At 37.8% G+C, this 14,775-nt stretch overlaps 2 protein-coding genes across 2 annotated transcripts; both read left to right on the top strand.

The window, feature by feature from the left end:
- The first annotated feature begins 10,033 nt into the window (after window positions 1–10,033).
- LOC134186564 (jerky protein homolog-like) lies at window positions 10,034–11,391 on the top strand. The gene is made up of 4 exons (XM_062654553.1): window positions 10,034–10,404; window positions 10,452–10,684; window positions 10,845–10,904; window positions 10,970–11,391. The coding sequence occupies exons 1-4, from the start codon at window positions 10,034–10,036 to the stop codon at window positions 11,389–11,391; spliced, it is 1,086 nt and encodes a 361-aa protein (XP_062510537.1).
- A 1,701-nt stretch (window positions 11,392–13,092) lies between these two features.
- LOC134187477 (uncharacterized) lies at window positions 13,093–13,892 on the top strand. Its single transcript, XM_062655600.1, has one exon. It carries the CDS (start codon window positions 13,163–13,165, stop codon window positions 13,688–13,690), a length of 528 nt encoding a protein of 175 aa, XP_062511584.1. The 5' UTR covers window positions 13,093–13,162; the 3' UTR covers window positions 13,691–13,892.
- The last annotated feature ends 883 nt before the right edge of the window (window positions 13,893–14,775 follow it).

The following is a 14,775-nucleotide window of genomic DNA, read 5'->3' as shown; positions in this document are numbered from 1 at the left end:
AGAGTACTCGGATGTGTGGAAGGTGTGGCAGCGACACGGAATACAAGCTAGAATTATGGGGCAGTGCTTTCCTGTGTCTGTTACACAATTTTTCATTGTTGCTTGCCGGGTTAGACTAGATTGTATGCGAGGTAATACGACGTTTTGCATAAACAGCAAAGATGACAAAGTCTTAATTAATCAGAAAGACGAAAGTGCCGGCCAATAAAAACGCATCAAATCCCAGTACATATTTTTACTCGCTAAAGTTAATAACTCTATAGTGTTTTATTTAAAAATTTGCTTTAATAGTTATTTATTTATTTGTTATCTGTTATTAGTATTTGGAATAGGTGGTGCAACGGAAGCCAAGGTTACTTGCGGTTTCCGTTGTGCCACTTTTGTCAATCAATCAGTTGGTTATGACCTAAAACATCTTCTCCCTAGTGTAGTTGAGCGTTTTACGTACGGAAGAGTCCCCTAAGAAGGGTGTGGTTATCCAAGTCTGTTGATGTTCCTCTGTCTACATGCTCCTCACATCGTGAGAAACGTTTCTTCCGTTGTAAGGCTAGCACTCTTATCTATAATTAGAAATCCTGAGGTAATGTAGCGTCGGGCGAATTGGTACATGCATAGCACATTGATCATCGTCTCGTCTTCAGAGAGTTCTTGTCGTATATTCATGCAGTTCTCTTTTCTAGAAGGTGTTCTCATGGGCTCCATGCACGGAAACCGAACACGGTTACACCACAATGTCACGAGTGACAAGAATGTGTCTAGATAGTTACCGTTGTGTAACGTAAAAGAATTATTGACTGGCCCGCGTATAGAGGTCGGCTGCTTTACGTACGGGAGCGTTCGAATATAATCGAAGCGGCCGGGCTATAGTATGACGGCATCACGATGTCATCACATAGTGATGCTTCCTCTAGAGATAATCATTCGCATATAATATCGTGATTTGCATACGAGCACAAGTTGCTAGCGAAGGCACATGCATAAATTTACATGCACACGATTGGAGACCCTAAACTGATTCACTTGCAATGTCCACCCAATATTTTACTCTTTAGTTCATGACAATGAGAAAAGTACATTTCTATGAAGAAAGATAAAATAACTCGTTAACCCGGATTCGAGTGTCTGCTACTTCCATAGGATGTTTACTGTAATAGTCCTTGCGGCTGCCAGGAAAACAACTTAATTTTTTACATAATTATTGTTCTTGAAGACCCACAGTGGTCTAAGTAAGGAGTGTATGCGTCATTTTACTAGCTGTACGTACGTATAGTTTTCTTGTCTTTTTTCTTTTTTGGCCTTAAGAGGAAACTAGAACTACACCGTGTAATGTGTTAGAGAATAAATTATTATTGTTGTTGTTACGATAGAGATAAGTTAGTTTAGGATAGATCACGTCAGGTGCTTATACAGTTAGCACAACAGTCCTTGTAAACGTTCTCTAATTATTACCTGAAAGACCAGACACCAACAATAGTAAGTTGTCCAATGACGTCATGTATGCACATTAATTAATTAAAGTAGGGTGAGGGTATTAGTTGTGCAGTATGTGTATCACAGTATAATACGATTGTGGCATTTCCACTTCAGTTTCAATGTGCTAGATGTCGAGTGCATTCACAAGCAATTAGCATGGTTGCTGCAAGCAACGAGCTATCTATCGATCCTTTTTAACAGACAACTACTGCTGTGTATGATTTTTGCTGTCATTCTCTAAAGTGTAGGATTCTAACTTTTAAACACAAAATGCTACTATTTTTATAGTCATTGCTGAGTAGCTTGTTACCTGTTTTTTTCTAACAATTTTCGCTCTTAAAAATCTATTTTATACAGAGCCACAAATTATTTATCTTGACGTATGATTGCTAACCTCTAATTAAAATATTTTTGTTGTTCATAAAATTTTGCAAGTCCGAGCTAGAAGAGACCTCTTTGTCTATTACGGTACACGCTCTGACCGAAATCAAAAATCTGTGCGTACATATAATGCCAAGATAGACGAATTTATGGTAACCATTACTAAAGCTAATGTTTAATTGGACTGTCGCAAGACATAGCGATTTGGCAACGTTGTCGGTCATGAGAGATATCTACATTTCTTTAGGCAATGATGGTGAGTATAATTGAACTAGAGAGGGAAGTTTGAATAGTTAGATATACGGGACGTACTCAATGTAGAATGTTATAACCGGGTTAGTTGTTTGGAGCATTAACTGACTAATAACGAGAAGTATAACAAGAATATAATTGTGGTGCGACTCTTGAATGCTAAATAATGGTAATATAATTAATCTTGATGACATTAGTTTCGACTTTCATTTGTGTTAATAATTAATTAATTAATTGATGTTAGATTTTTGAAATGTTAGCTAGTCGAACTGAGAATAGATTTCTACAGTAGTCCATAGACTAACAAGAAATCCCGAGGTGACATAGCGTCGGGCCAATTTGTCTAAGGATGACACCCCGATCGTCGTCTTCAGAGTGTTCTTGTCATATTATAGTGCAGTTCCCGTAGAAGGCACTAGGAACTCCACGCACGGAAACCGAACACGGTTACACCACAATGTCAAGAGTGACACGAATGTATACTACCGTTGTGCAACGTCAAAGAATTATAGACATGCCCGTATAGAAGTCGTCTGCTTGCGTACGCGAGCGTTCGAATTTATATGAACCATAATGACGGCATCATGACGTCATCACGTAATGATGCTTACTCTAGATATTAATTCGCTTATTTATGAATTTTGCTCACAAACACAACTTGATATAGATAACGAAGACACATTCAGTAGATGCTCACGATTTGAGACAATACTAATTCATTTGCGATGTACACCCAATGTCCACCCATTACGATTTAGTACAGTGCACTGCCATTTGAAGAAGAAAAATCTACATTTCTATAAAGAAAATTAACTCGATAACCCAGATGATACTTTCCTCGTTTATATGATCTTCACTGTGATGGTCACTGCCAGGGAAGTCATGCTGTGTCAAGTCACATGTCTTGGAGCTCCCATGTAATAGTTATTGTACATGCAATCTCCTTGGTGTCATTCACAAGATGTTTATTAAGAGAGTGTTCGCAGGGTAGCTCGGAATTATTTACGCAATTACAGGCAATAGAAGATTGGGCAGAGTGTATAGACTAGCTAAACGTTTTCAGAACTTTTAAGTACATATATTGTACTCTGGGGCCCCTAGACTAGTATGGGTAAGGACTGCATGCGTCATTTTACTAGCTGTCTGCACGTATGTGTAATTGTCTTGTCTTTGTCTCCTTCTCAAGAGAGAAGTAGAACTACACCGTAAGGTGTGATAAAGAATAATTATTATTGTTGTTGTTATTATAGCGATAAGTTACCTAGAAAAGTCCCCTTCAACTGCAGAAGTCCTTGCAAGCGTTTTCTAACAAAGAATGAAGGACCAGAGAGTTGTCCAATGACATGTAGTTTATTTTTGGAGTAAGGTTAAGGTATTAGTCGTGCAATATATATATATATATATATATATATATATATATATATATATATATATATGAGAGTATCATAGATATGATATTGGGGCATTTCAACTTCAGTTTTAATGTTCTATATTTCGAGTGCATTAGCAAACGATTGGTATGGTTGCTACAAGCAACGAGCTATCTATCTCTCCTTTGTATGATTGGGTAGTCATTCTGTAAAGTTTAGAGTCTTAAGTTTAAAAACTCAAAAGTTACTATTTTACGTAAATCAGTCTTTGATGGGATAGCGTGTTGCCTGTCTAACAATCATCGTTGTCAAGCATTTGATTGTATCTAGCACCACGGATTTTTCTCTTGTCATAAACTAAAAAAAGTTTAATACTTTCTAATTAACGATACTTAGTCTATGTTGCTTTAGATATAATTACACAAGTTCGAGTTATAAAAGACATTATTTTGAAATTATGGCATTTGGTGAGAAATATAATCTGACTGAGAGCAAAATCTGTGGTTATACTATAGACTGTGTGTACATATACAGTAATGTCAATTATAGACAAATGTGCGGCAGCAATTATTAACGATAGAGTAGAATTGGATTGTCGCAATTAAGACTTAGTAATTTGGCTACGCTGTCGGTCAAATGAGATATCTGCATTCTGTAGACAATGATGGTGAGTATAATTGAACTAGAGAGAAGTTTGAATAGTTAGTTGTACGGTACTCAATGTAGAATGGCATAACTCAGTTTGTTGTTTGGAGCATTCACTGACTATAAATTATATGTACCACAAGAATATTATTGCGGTAGGACTCTTGAATGCTAAATGATGGTAATATTAATATAATTAATCTTGATGAAATTAGTTGCGACTTGCATTCGTGTCAATAATTAATTAATTAATTGACGGTAGATTGTTAAAGATGTTAGCTAGTCAGACCGAGAATAGATTTCTACAGTAGTCCGTAGACCAAGTCATGGAGTAAAACATTAAACGTAGACGTCAATACGCCACTAATAGTCACTATAAGGTTGCATGTCATCGTTACGAGTTTGTGTAAGTGAATATTGTACAGTCTGCAATCGTGATGTTATATTTAATTGTAGGAACAATATTATTTTATCAGTATGATGAGTATACATGGTACAACATAAAAACTTAGAAATCTAAATACCATTAAGAATTTCAATATTTCTCAAAAATAGAAATTTTGTATAAAATGTATCAAATTTGTATATCAACTATTGATAATAATAGAATCATTTGAATATTTGTAAGAATGTATCTAGCTATTCCATTATTGACAATGACACACTGTGGGATTGATAAACTCATAGGAAAACGTTTTTACATGTCCATTCTTGTTCACATACTCAACATCAACTTTTGTTTTCTTGAATTCGATTTTGCCTCGATTGTTGTGTCCGTGGAACCGTCATGCTACCGACCATTACCGACAATTATGACGTTTCGCGACGTTTCTCGCACGTATGATCACGTGCTTACCTTATCTCCGCCTATTTTTAGTACCCGGTTAAATTGGGCCGTTTTCCCGAAACCAATCCTTCCTTTCTATTCTCAAATTATAGCTTAAACGAATCGCTAATACATTCTCTTTCGAATGAGCTTACTTTCAGCTCTCTACGTTGTAGAAATCTCGAGATATCGCAAGTTTCGCTTACGTCACACCTTGGCCCATTTCCGGCCACGTGACTTTGACTTTGAATATCCGGCCTTCTAAGCTTTGCTGTCCAATCAAAATTATTTTAGCCGTTAGACACACCCTTTGGGCGTGTCTATACATACGGGCAAGATTTTAGCGGCACATGTGGCTTCGTCACAATTTTTGCCGAGACGATGCATGGCGGTCTGGTCGTCCTTTGTTCTTCGAAAGCATTTCGCCAATACTTTGGAGGCAAAAACAACATATTCAAACGTTTCTTACGTGTGTTTCGAGTCGAACGCATCATTTGAGGCCGATACGATGGAGAACGAGTGAGATTTTCGTTTGTAAAGACAGCGATGACACGCTCGCGCTGTAAGTACATCATTTTCATGTCTAAACGTTTCTTTTTTCGCAACATCTTTTCAGTAAGCGTTTTAGTAGTTGTGTTGCAAGTTTGGCCGCAAGCCGTTGGGGACTATTTTTGAGTTATGCCCATATTAGAGCATTGGCTGGTAGAGAAAGTATCACAAGAATATTACTGCGGTAGAACTCTTGAATGCTAAGTGGTATTTTAATTAATGTTGATAAAATTAGTTGTGACTTGCATTTATATTAATAATTGATAAATTGACGTTAGATTTTTAAATGTTAGTAACAAGACAGGAAATAGATTTGTGCAGCAGTCCGTAGACGAACACATGGACGAAAACAAGAAATGTAAACTTTAATAACCACTAATTGACACAATGAGGTTCCATGCCCTCGTTACCTCCAAGTTTGTGTTTGGTGAATATTGTACAGTAGACAGCAGAGTCAATAACTAATAGTGAAGCTCTATTTGTTGCCGGGAATTGAAAATGGAATGGACGAAATGGTCACGCACTGGCGTGGCTAAGCTAGACACAACTTTCGTCTTTCAATAGAATTGAATATTGAAGTCACAGGCGACCGCCCGTGCGGTGTCATTATGCCATTTAAGAGATATGACTCGCGCTAGCAACTGCGGGTAACTTTCTATTTACATTTAGTACTGAGAAAGAAAATTGCATCAGAGGCTATACTTTGATATTCATAGTTTACGAAAATTAGACGGATGAAAAGATTGAATCTATTTGCAAAGTAAATGAATATTGAAATGACAATTGGTCTTTAATCAATTTCTATTTTCAATGCAATGGAATATTGTAAGAGCAAGCAACGCCAGTCAATTTTTAATTTAACATTCAATTTTCAATTTGTCTCAAAAATTGAAAATGGAATGAACGAATTGACCATGCAAATTCAAAATTTAAAATTTAATTTTTAAATTAAATTGAATAACGAATTTAACGATGAAAATTAAACTAACATGCTTGCAATTTCAATATTCCATTGCATTGAAAAAGGAAATTGGTTAGAAATTAAGTATGTTTTCAATATATATTTTAATCCACAAATAATTATAGTTTGTCAATCAATCAATTTTAATTTTTAATAGAATTGAATATTGAGATTACAAGTAAATTCTAGGCTATTTTCAATTTCTAATTCAATATTCATTCAATTGTTGCTGGGAATTGAAAATTGATTGGACGAAATGGTCACGCACCTCCTGAGGCCACCCGCTGACATCAATGAGCCGACGAAACGACATCAGCGAGCCGACGAATCGACATCAACGAGCCGACGAATCGACATCAATGAGCCGACGAAACGACTTTTGACACACATGGCGCGCCATACATTACCTCAGGATTTATAATTATAGATAAGAGCCCTAACCTTACAACGGAAGAAAACGTTTCTCAGGATGTGGACAGGATGTAGACAAAGGAACATCAACAGGATTAGATAACCACACCCTTCTTGGTGACTCTCCCGTACGTAAAACGCTCAACTACTAGGGAGATGTTTTAGCTCATATCAACTGATTGATTGAAAGAAGTGGCACAACGGAAACCGCGAGTAACCTTGGCTTCCGTTGCACCACCTATTCCAATCACTAATAACTGATAACAAATAAATAAATAACTATTAAAGCAAAATTTTAAATAAAAAACCTATAGAGTTCTTAACTTTAGCGAGTAAGAATATGTATTGGGATTTGATGCGTTTTTATTAGCCGGCACTTTCGTCTTTCTGATTAATTAATACTTTGTCATCTTTGCTGTTTATGCAAAACGTTGTATTACCTCGCATACAATCTAGTCTATCCCGGCATGCAATTGTGTAACGGACACAGGAAGCACTGCCACATAGTTCTAGCTTGTAATCCGTGTCGCTGCCACACCTTCCACACATCCGAGTACTCAGGTGTCCACACCAATAAGTGAAAGGTCGGCCATGGTGATAGGTACCGTAGCGTGTACCACAACCGCTGCACACATGGATGAGGAAGTCTTGAGTGCATACCATTTTATCAGACTGACCGCCACCCATCCCGTTGCAAGTGATATCATGTTTGACATCTGCACGCGTAGGCTTGTTGACAACCGGAGAAATGTACAGTGAGGGACAAACTGATCGACGTAGTAGAACTGAAATTATGAAGCAGGATGTCCACTAACTGACAGGTAGCTATATAAGAATGGACTGAAATCAGATTGGACAAATTGAAGAGCGAAAGTCTTAGCTAGACGAGGTTGACTCAACAAGAAATTTGGCTTCACATAGCTATGGTACAGTGTTTCATTTGTGTCTTTATTGTTCTTCTTGAACTCTCAACTTTCGGGAATGGACGTCCACTACAGAGAACTGAGAATAGTGTGCACCATAAAAATCACACGCCAGTTCCTCAAGGATGCAGACTGAGACATAAAACATTTGGACAAAAAGATATCAACTGGACTAGACTTGTACCTGATGAAGACATCGTCAGCATTTTGCACAATACAAGCTTCACCATCTCTTATTGCTCGGGTCGGTGTCTTCAACACAACACACAAACGGCAGGACACGTAATCAACGACGAATATGCGTTACAAATGCGAAATCTGGTGAAGAGTTGCGAAGATAACAACATGAACTGTGAAGAGCTGAGTCCTTGCTGTGTTCCTAAACGATACCACGGACACAACAATCGAGGCAAAATCGAATTTATGAAAACAAATGTTGATGTTGAGTATGTGAACAAGAATGGACATGTAAAACGTTTTTCCTATGAATTTCTCAATCCCACAGTTTGTCACTGTCAATAAGCAATAGCTAGACACTTTCTTACAAATATTCAAAGAATTCTATTATTATGTTGATATACAAAGTTTATACATTTTATAAAAATCAATATGAAATTTTTCAATATGGTGTATAGATAGATATATCTGATACCTAGCTTTTTACGTTGCACTACGTATAATGATGAAGTAATATTGTTTCTACTATCTAATAGAGCGTCACCGTTGCTTAACTTGACTCTGCTGACTACGTACAATATTCACCAAACACAAACTTGTAGGTATATATGGCATGCAACCTTAGAGTGTCAATGAATCGCCTATTGACGTCTACGTTTCATGTTTTAGTCGATGAGTTTGTCTACGGTCTAATGCATGTACAAATCTATTCTCAGTCTAATTAGCTAACTTTAAAAAAAATCTAACCTCAAGTAATCAATTATTAATATAAATGCAAGTCAAAACTAAAGTCATCAATATTATTATATTACCACTTAGCATTCAAGAGGCCTACCGCAATGATATTCTTGTGATACTCTTCTCTAGTAGTCAGCCAATGTTCCAACAACAAACTGAGTTATGACATTCTAAATTGAGTACTATATAACTAACTATTCAAACTTCTCTCTAGTGCAATTATAGTAGTAACCATCATTGCCTACAGAAATGTAGATATCTCATTTGACCGACAACGAAAACAAATTGCTAAGCTTTAAGACAGTCCAATTCGTATCTATCATTAATGATTTATACCGTACGTTCGTCTATTTTGACATTATCTGTACACTGTCTTGTATATTTCGCTCTCGGTCAAGGAGTGTTCTCACCAAGTGCCATAATTTCCAAAAATTGTCTTTTATAACTCGGACTCGTGTTATGTTATAAGCAACATAGACTAAGTATTGTTAGTTAGAAAGTATTGAATTTTGTTACATTATGATAAGACCAAAATCCGTGGCACTTATCTAGATATAATCAAATAATTAACAGCGAAAATTGTTAGACAGGCAACACGCTATCCCAGCAAACTGATTTACGTAAAATAGTAACATTTTGAGTTTTCAAAGTTAAGATTCTAAACTTTACAGCATGACTACCCAAATCATAGATAGATGAATAGCTTGTTGCTTGTAGCAATAATGGGCGCGTTCGGTTTGCAGTTCCGCCAGTTCTAGAACTGCCCGAAAAGCTAGAACTCGCTTTCAATTAATTTTAGTTCTGGAACTGCAGGTCACGTACGCGTCACTATACAGTAGTATAACCTCGGTTATCCGAACCCTCGCGTATCCGAACACTTGGCTGAAAAGGAAATGACGTTACTAACCTCTTCTGCGCAAGCGCAGAAATCTCGTGGGAGTCGAGCGCCATACACGTTGTGGAAGTTATGACAAAAAAAAAGGATGAGTGCGATCCATCAAGGAAACGGCGTAGGCGTACAGTTCTTACCACAGACGAGAAGGTGGATATTCTCCAACTGTTCGAGGCATTGTCCCTACAGCGATCGCCCGGAAGTATAACGTAGATAGGTCAACGATATCTGACATCAGACGCAATAAAGAAAAGATTCTTTGGTATAAGAAAGACATGTTAGAAATGGGAATGTCCCGACCAGCAAAAGTCATTCGAGTAGCGGATGACTCAGAATTAGACAAAGCCGTCTACGTATGGTTTCAACAGAAAAGAATGGAAGGTATGCCGATCACTGGTGCGATGCTCTACGAGAAAGCGATGGTTTAACGAGAAAATGAATGGTGAGGACACCAAATTTACAGCTAGTTCAGGATGGCAATGGCGGTTTTGTGGTAGGCATAAAATAAGAAGCCTTTCAGTTCAAGGTGAGAAACTGTCTGTTAATGATGAAGCTGCTGAAGACTTTCGTTCCACTTTCCAATCGTTTGTTCAAAATGAGAATCTCTCCTTACATCAAATTTTCAACTGTGATGAAACTGGACTGTGCTTTCGCTTGTTGCCAACTAGGACCCTGGCAGCATCGTTTGAAAAGTCAGCAGATGGGTACAAGAAGTCAAAAGATAGGGTGACAGTTTCTGCTTGTGCTAATGCTTCAGGAACTATCAAACTTCCACTGCAATTCATTGACAAAGCACAAAGACCAAGGTGCTTTAGGAACATTAGGACTGACTTGCTCCCTGTTTACTACTCAGGCAACCGAAACGCTTGGATGACATCTTTTCTTTTAAGGAACGGTTCCACAAGAATTTTGTTCCCTATGTCAAGGAGAAACTTTCATCAGATGGTCTGAATCCTATAGCAGTCCTTCTTATCGACAATTGTTCAGCCCACTCTGACCCTGAGGAGTTGGCTAGTGCTGATGGAAACATTGTTGACAAGTTCCTCCCTCCTAATGTGCCAGCTCTTATCCAACCAATAGATCAAGGTATTTTAGAATCTATGAAGCGTCGATATAGGAAAACGCTGCTTCACAGACTGATCATAGCAGATGAGATGGGAACATCAATTATTGACTTTTTGAAGACAGTGGACATGAAGATGGTAATAGAGTTGGTTGCAGAGGCCTGGGATGAAATCTCATCTAGCACCTTACGAAGATCATGGGAAAAAAATGATACCTCTTTCCCCTAATCCTTTTGACTCAGGTAAGCACTGTAGCACTGGCACAGATGAAAGTTATTGTAATATAGCACTGTGAATTTATGTGAAGGAAATGAACCAGCAGCTGATCTGACTACAGACTGTACAGATGAGTTTATTGCCGACTCTGCTGCACTTAACTTCCAACTCAGTGCAGTTTCCGAATGGCTTCAAGCTGACTTGGGTGATCCTGGTGTCCAAATTTTTTCTGACGATGAAATTTGTGAAATGGCAAGGAGTGATACTGCAGATGAAATAGAAGAAGACGATGAAGAAGCTGGAGAAGACACAGGTAGCAGCTGCCCCATTAGTCATTCGGAGGCAGCTATAATGCTGGAACGGTGTCTAACTTGGCTGGAATATCAATCTGAGGCTTCTGTATACAAAACATCCATGCTTCGAGAACTAAGATCAATGGCCATTCGTAAAAGGGTAGACACTCGAAATCAATCAATAGTTATGGACTACTTTTCCAGTCTAACTAACCATTAGAGGAAGTGTGTGCATTGAGGTAAAGCTCTTTTGTAGGGTTATGTAACTGTTAATTAATATACAGCTGATTCTCCTTTTAACGTATTAAGCCTTCAAGCAATAGAAATTGTGACCAGTTGTATGTAAGCAATAGCTATTACAGTGTAAAGTAGTACAACAAGTTGCGTTGATAAACATGTGTATCATGAAGAAAGTATGGTCTGGGACACCAAGGGGCTGTGTGGGACTCCGAGGCTTCACTTATCCTGAATAGCTTGTCCAAAGGTGTTCGGATAACCGAGGTTATACTGTAGCAGACGCTCGCATCCTGGTTAACGAGTTAATTCTATTTCTTCATACAAATGTACTTTTCTCATTGTCATGAACTAAAGAGTAAAATAATGGGTGGACATTGCAAGTGAATCAGTTGAGGGTCTCAAATCGTGTGCATGTAAATTTATGCATGTGCCTTCGCTAGCAACTTGTGTTCGTACGCAACTCATGAAATTATGAAATTATAGGCGAATGATTATCTCTAGAGAAAGCATCACTATGTGATGACGTCGTGAAGCCTTCATACTATAGTCCGGCCGTTTCGATTATATTCGAACGCTCCGTACGTAAAACAGCCGACCTCTATAGGCGGGCCAGTCAATATTCTTTGACGTTACACAACGGTAACTATCTAGACACATTCGTGTCACTCGTGACATTGTGGTGGTAATGCATGGAGCCCATGAGGACACCGTCTAGATAAGGGAACTGCATGAATATGCGACAAGGACTCTCTGGAGACGAGCGACGATCAATATGCTATGCATGTACCAATTCGCCCGACACTACATTACCTCAGGATTTCTAATTATAGATAAGAGCGCTAGCCTTACAACGGAAGAAACATTTCTCAGGATGTGAGCAGCATGTAGACAGAGAAACATCAACAGAGTATATAACCACACCTTTCTTGCGGGAGTCTCCCGTTACGTAAAACGCTCAACTACTAGGGAGATAATGTTTAGGTCATAACCAAGTGATTGATCGAGAGAAGTGGCACAAAGGAAACCGCGAGTGACCTTGGCTTCCGTTGCACCAACTATTCCAATCACTAATAACTGATAACAAATAAATAAATAACTATTAAAGCAAAATTTTAAATAGAAGACTGTAGAGTTATTAGCTTTAGCGAGTAAAATATGTACTTGTATTTGATGCGTTTTATTGGCGGCACTTTCGTCTTTCTGATTAATTAACTAGGACTTTGTCCTTTGCTGTTTATATTATGCAAAGCGTCGTATTACCTCGCATACAATCTAGTCTATCCCGGCATGCGATAATGAAAAATTGTGTAACAGACACAGGAAGTACTGCCACATAGTTCTAGCTTGTAATCCGTGTCGCTGCCACACCTTCCACACATCCGAGTACTCGGGCGTCCACACCAATAGGTAAAAGGTCAGGCATGGTGAAAGGTACCGTAGCGTGTACCACAACCGCTGCACACATGGATGGGGAAGTCTTGAATGCATACCATTTTGTCAGACTGACCGGCACCCATCCCGTTGCAAGTGATATCATGTTTTGACATCTGCACGCGTAGGCTTGTTGACAACCGGAGAAATGTACCGTAAAGGGACAAACTGATCGACGTAGTAGAACTGACATTACATAGCAGGATGTCCACTAGGCTAGCTGACAGCTAGCTATATAAGAATTGACTGAAATCAGATTGGACAAATTGAAGAGCGAAAGTCTTATCTAGACGAGGTTGACTCAACAATAAATTTAGCTGCACATGGCTACGGTACAGTGTTTCATTTGTGTCTTTATTGTTCTTCTTGGACTCTCAACTTTTGGGAATGGACGTCCACTACAGAGAACTAAGGATAGTGTGCACCATAAAAATCACACGCCAGTTCCTCAAGGATGTAGACTGAGACATAAAACATTTGGACAAAAAGATATCAACTGGACTAGACTTGTACCTGATGAAGACATCGTCAGCATTTTGCACAATGCAAGCTTCAGCATCTCTTACTGCTCGGGTCGGTGTCTTCAACACAACACACAAACGGCGGGACACGTCATCAACGACGAATATGCGTTACAAATGCGAAATCTGGTGAAGAGTTGCGAAGATAATAACATGAACTGTGAAGAGCTGAGTCCTTGCTGTGTTCCTAAACGACATCACGGACACAACAATCGAGGCAAAATCGAATTTAAGAAAACAAATGTTGATGTTGAGTATGTGAACAAGAATGGACATGTAAAACGTTTTTCCTATGAATTTCTCAATCCCACAGTTTGTCACTGTCAATAAGCAACAGCTAGACACTTTCTTACAAATATTCAAAGAATTCTATTATTATAACTAGTTGATATACAAAGTTTATACATTTTATAAAAAATCAATTTTGAAATTTTTCAATATGGTGTATAGATATGTCTGATATCTAGCCTTCTACGTTGCATAATGTATACTGATGAAATAATATTGTTTCTACAATCAAATAGAGCGTCACTATTACATAACTCTTCTGACTAATGTACAATATTCACCAAACACAAACTCGTAGGTAACGATTGCATACAACCTTATAGTGTCAATTAATGGCCTATTGACGTCTACGTTTCATGATTTAGTCAATGAGTTCGTCTACGGACTACTGCATGTACAAATCTATTCTCGGTCTGATTAGCTAACCCTTAAAAATCTAACCTCAAGTAATCAATTACTAATATTAATGCAAGTCAAAACTAAAGTCATCAATATTAATTATATTACCACTTAGCATTCAAGAGTCTCACCGCAATAATATTCTTGTGATACTCTTCTCTAGTAGTCTGTCAATGCTCCAAACAACAAACTGAGTTATGACATTCTAAATTGAGTACCATATAAATAAATAACTATTCAAACTTCTCTCTAGTTCAATTATAGTAACCCTCATTGTCTACCGAAATGCAAATATCTCATTTGACCGACAACGTAAACTAATTGCTAAGTTTTGAGACAATCCAATTCGTATCTATCATTAACAATTTATACCGTACGTTCCTCTATCTTGACATTATGTGTACACTGTCTTGTATATTCCGCTCTCGGTCAAGGTATGTTTCTCACCAAGGGCCATAATTTCCAAAAATTGTCTTGTATAAGGTGGACTCGTGTCATATTATAAGCAACATAGACTAAGTATTGTTAATTAGAAAGTATTGAAATTGTGTTACATTATGATAAGACCAAAATCCGTGACACTTATATATAATCAAACAAATATTTAACAGCGAAAATTGTTAGACAGGCAACACGCTATCCCAGCAAACTGACTTAGGTAAAATAGTAACATTTTGAGATTTCAAAGTTAAGATTCTATACTTTACAGCATGACTACCCAAATCATA

Source organism: Corticium candelabrum, chromosome 11 (assembly GCF_963422355.1).
Source record: "Corticium candelabrum chromosome 11, ooCorCand1.1, whole genome shotgun sequence".
Lineage (NCBI taxonomy): Eukaryota > Metazoa > Porifera > Homoscleromorpha > Homosclerophorida > Plakinidae > Corticium > Corticium candelabrum.
Note: the sequence above shows the minus strand (reverse complement) of the source record. Positions and strands in the feature narration are given on the sequence as shown.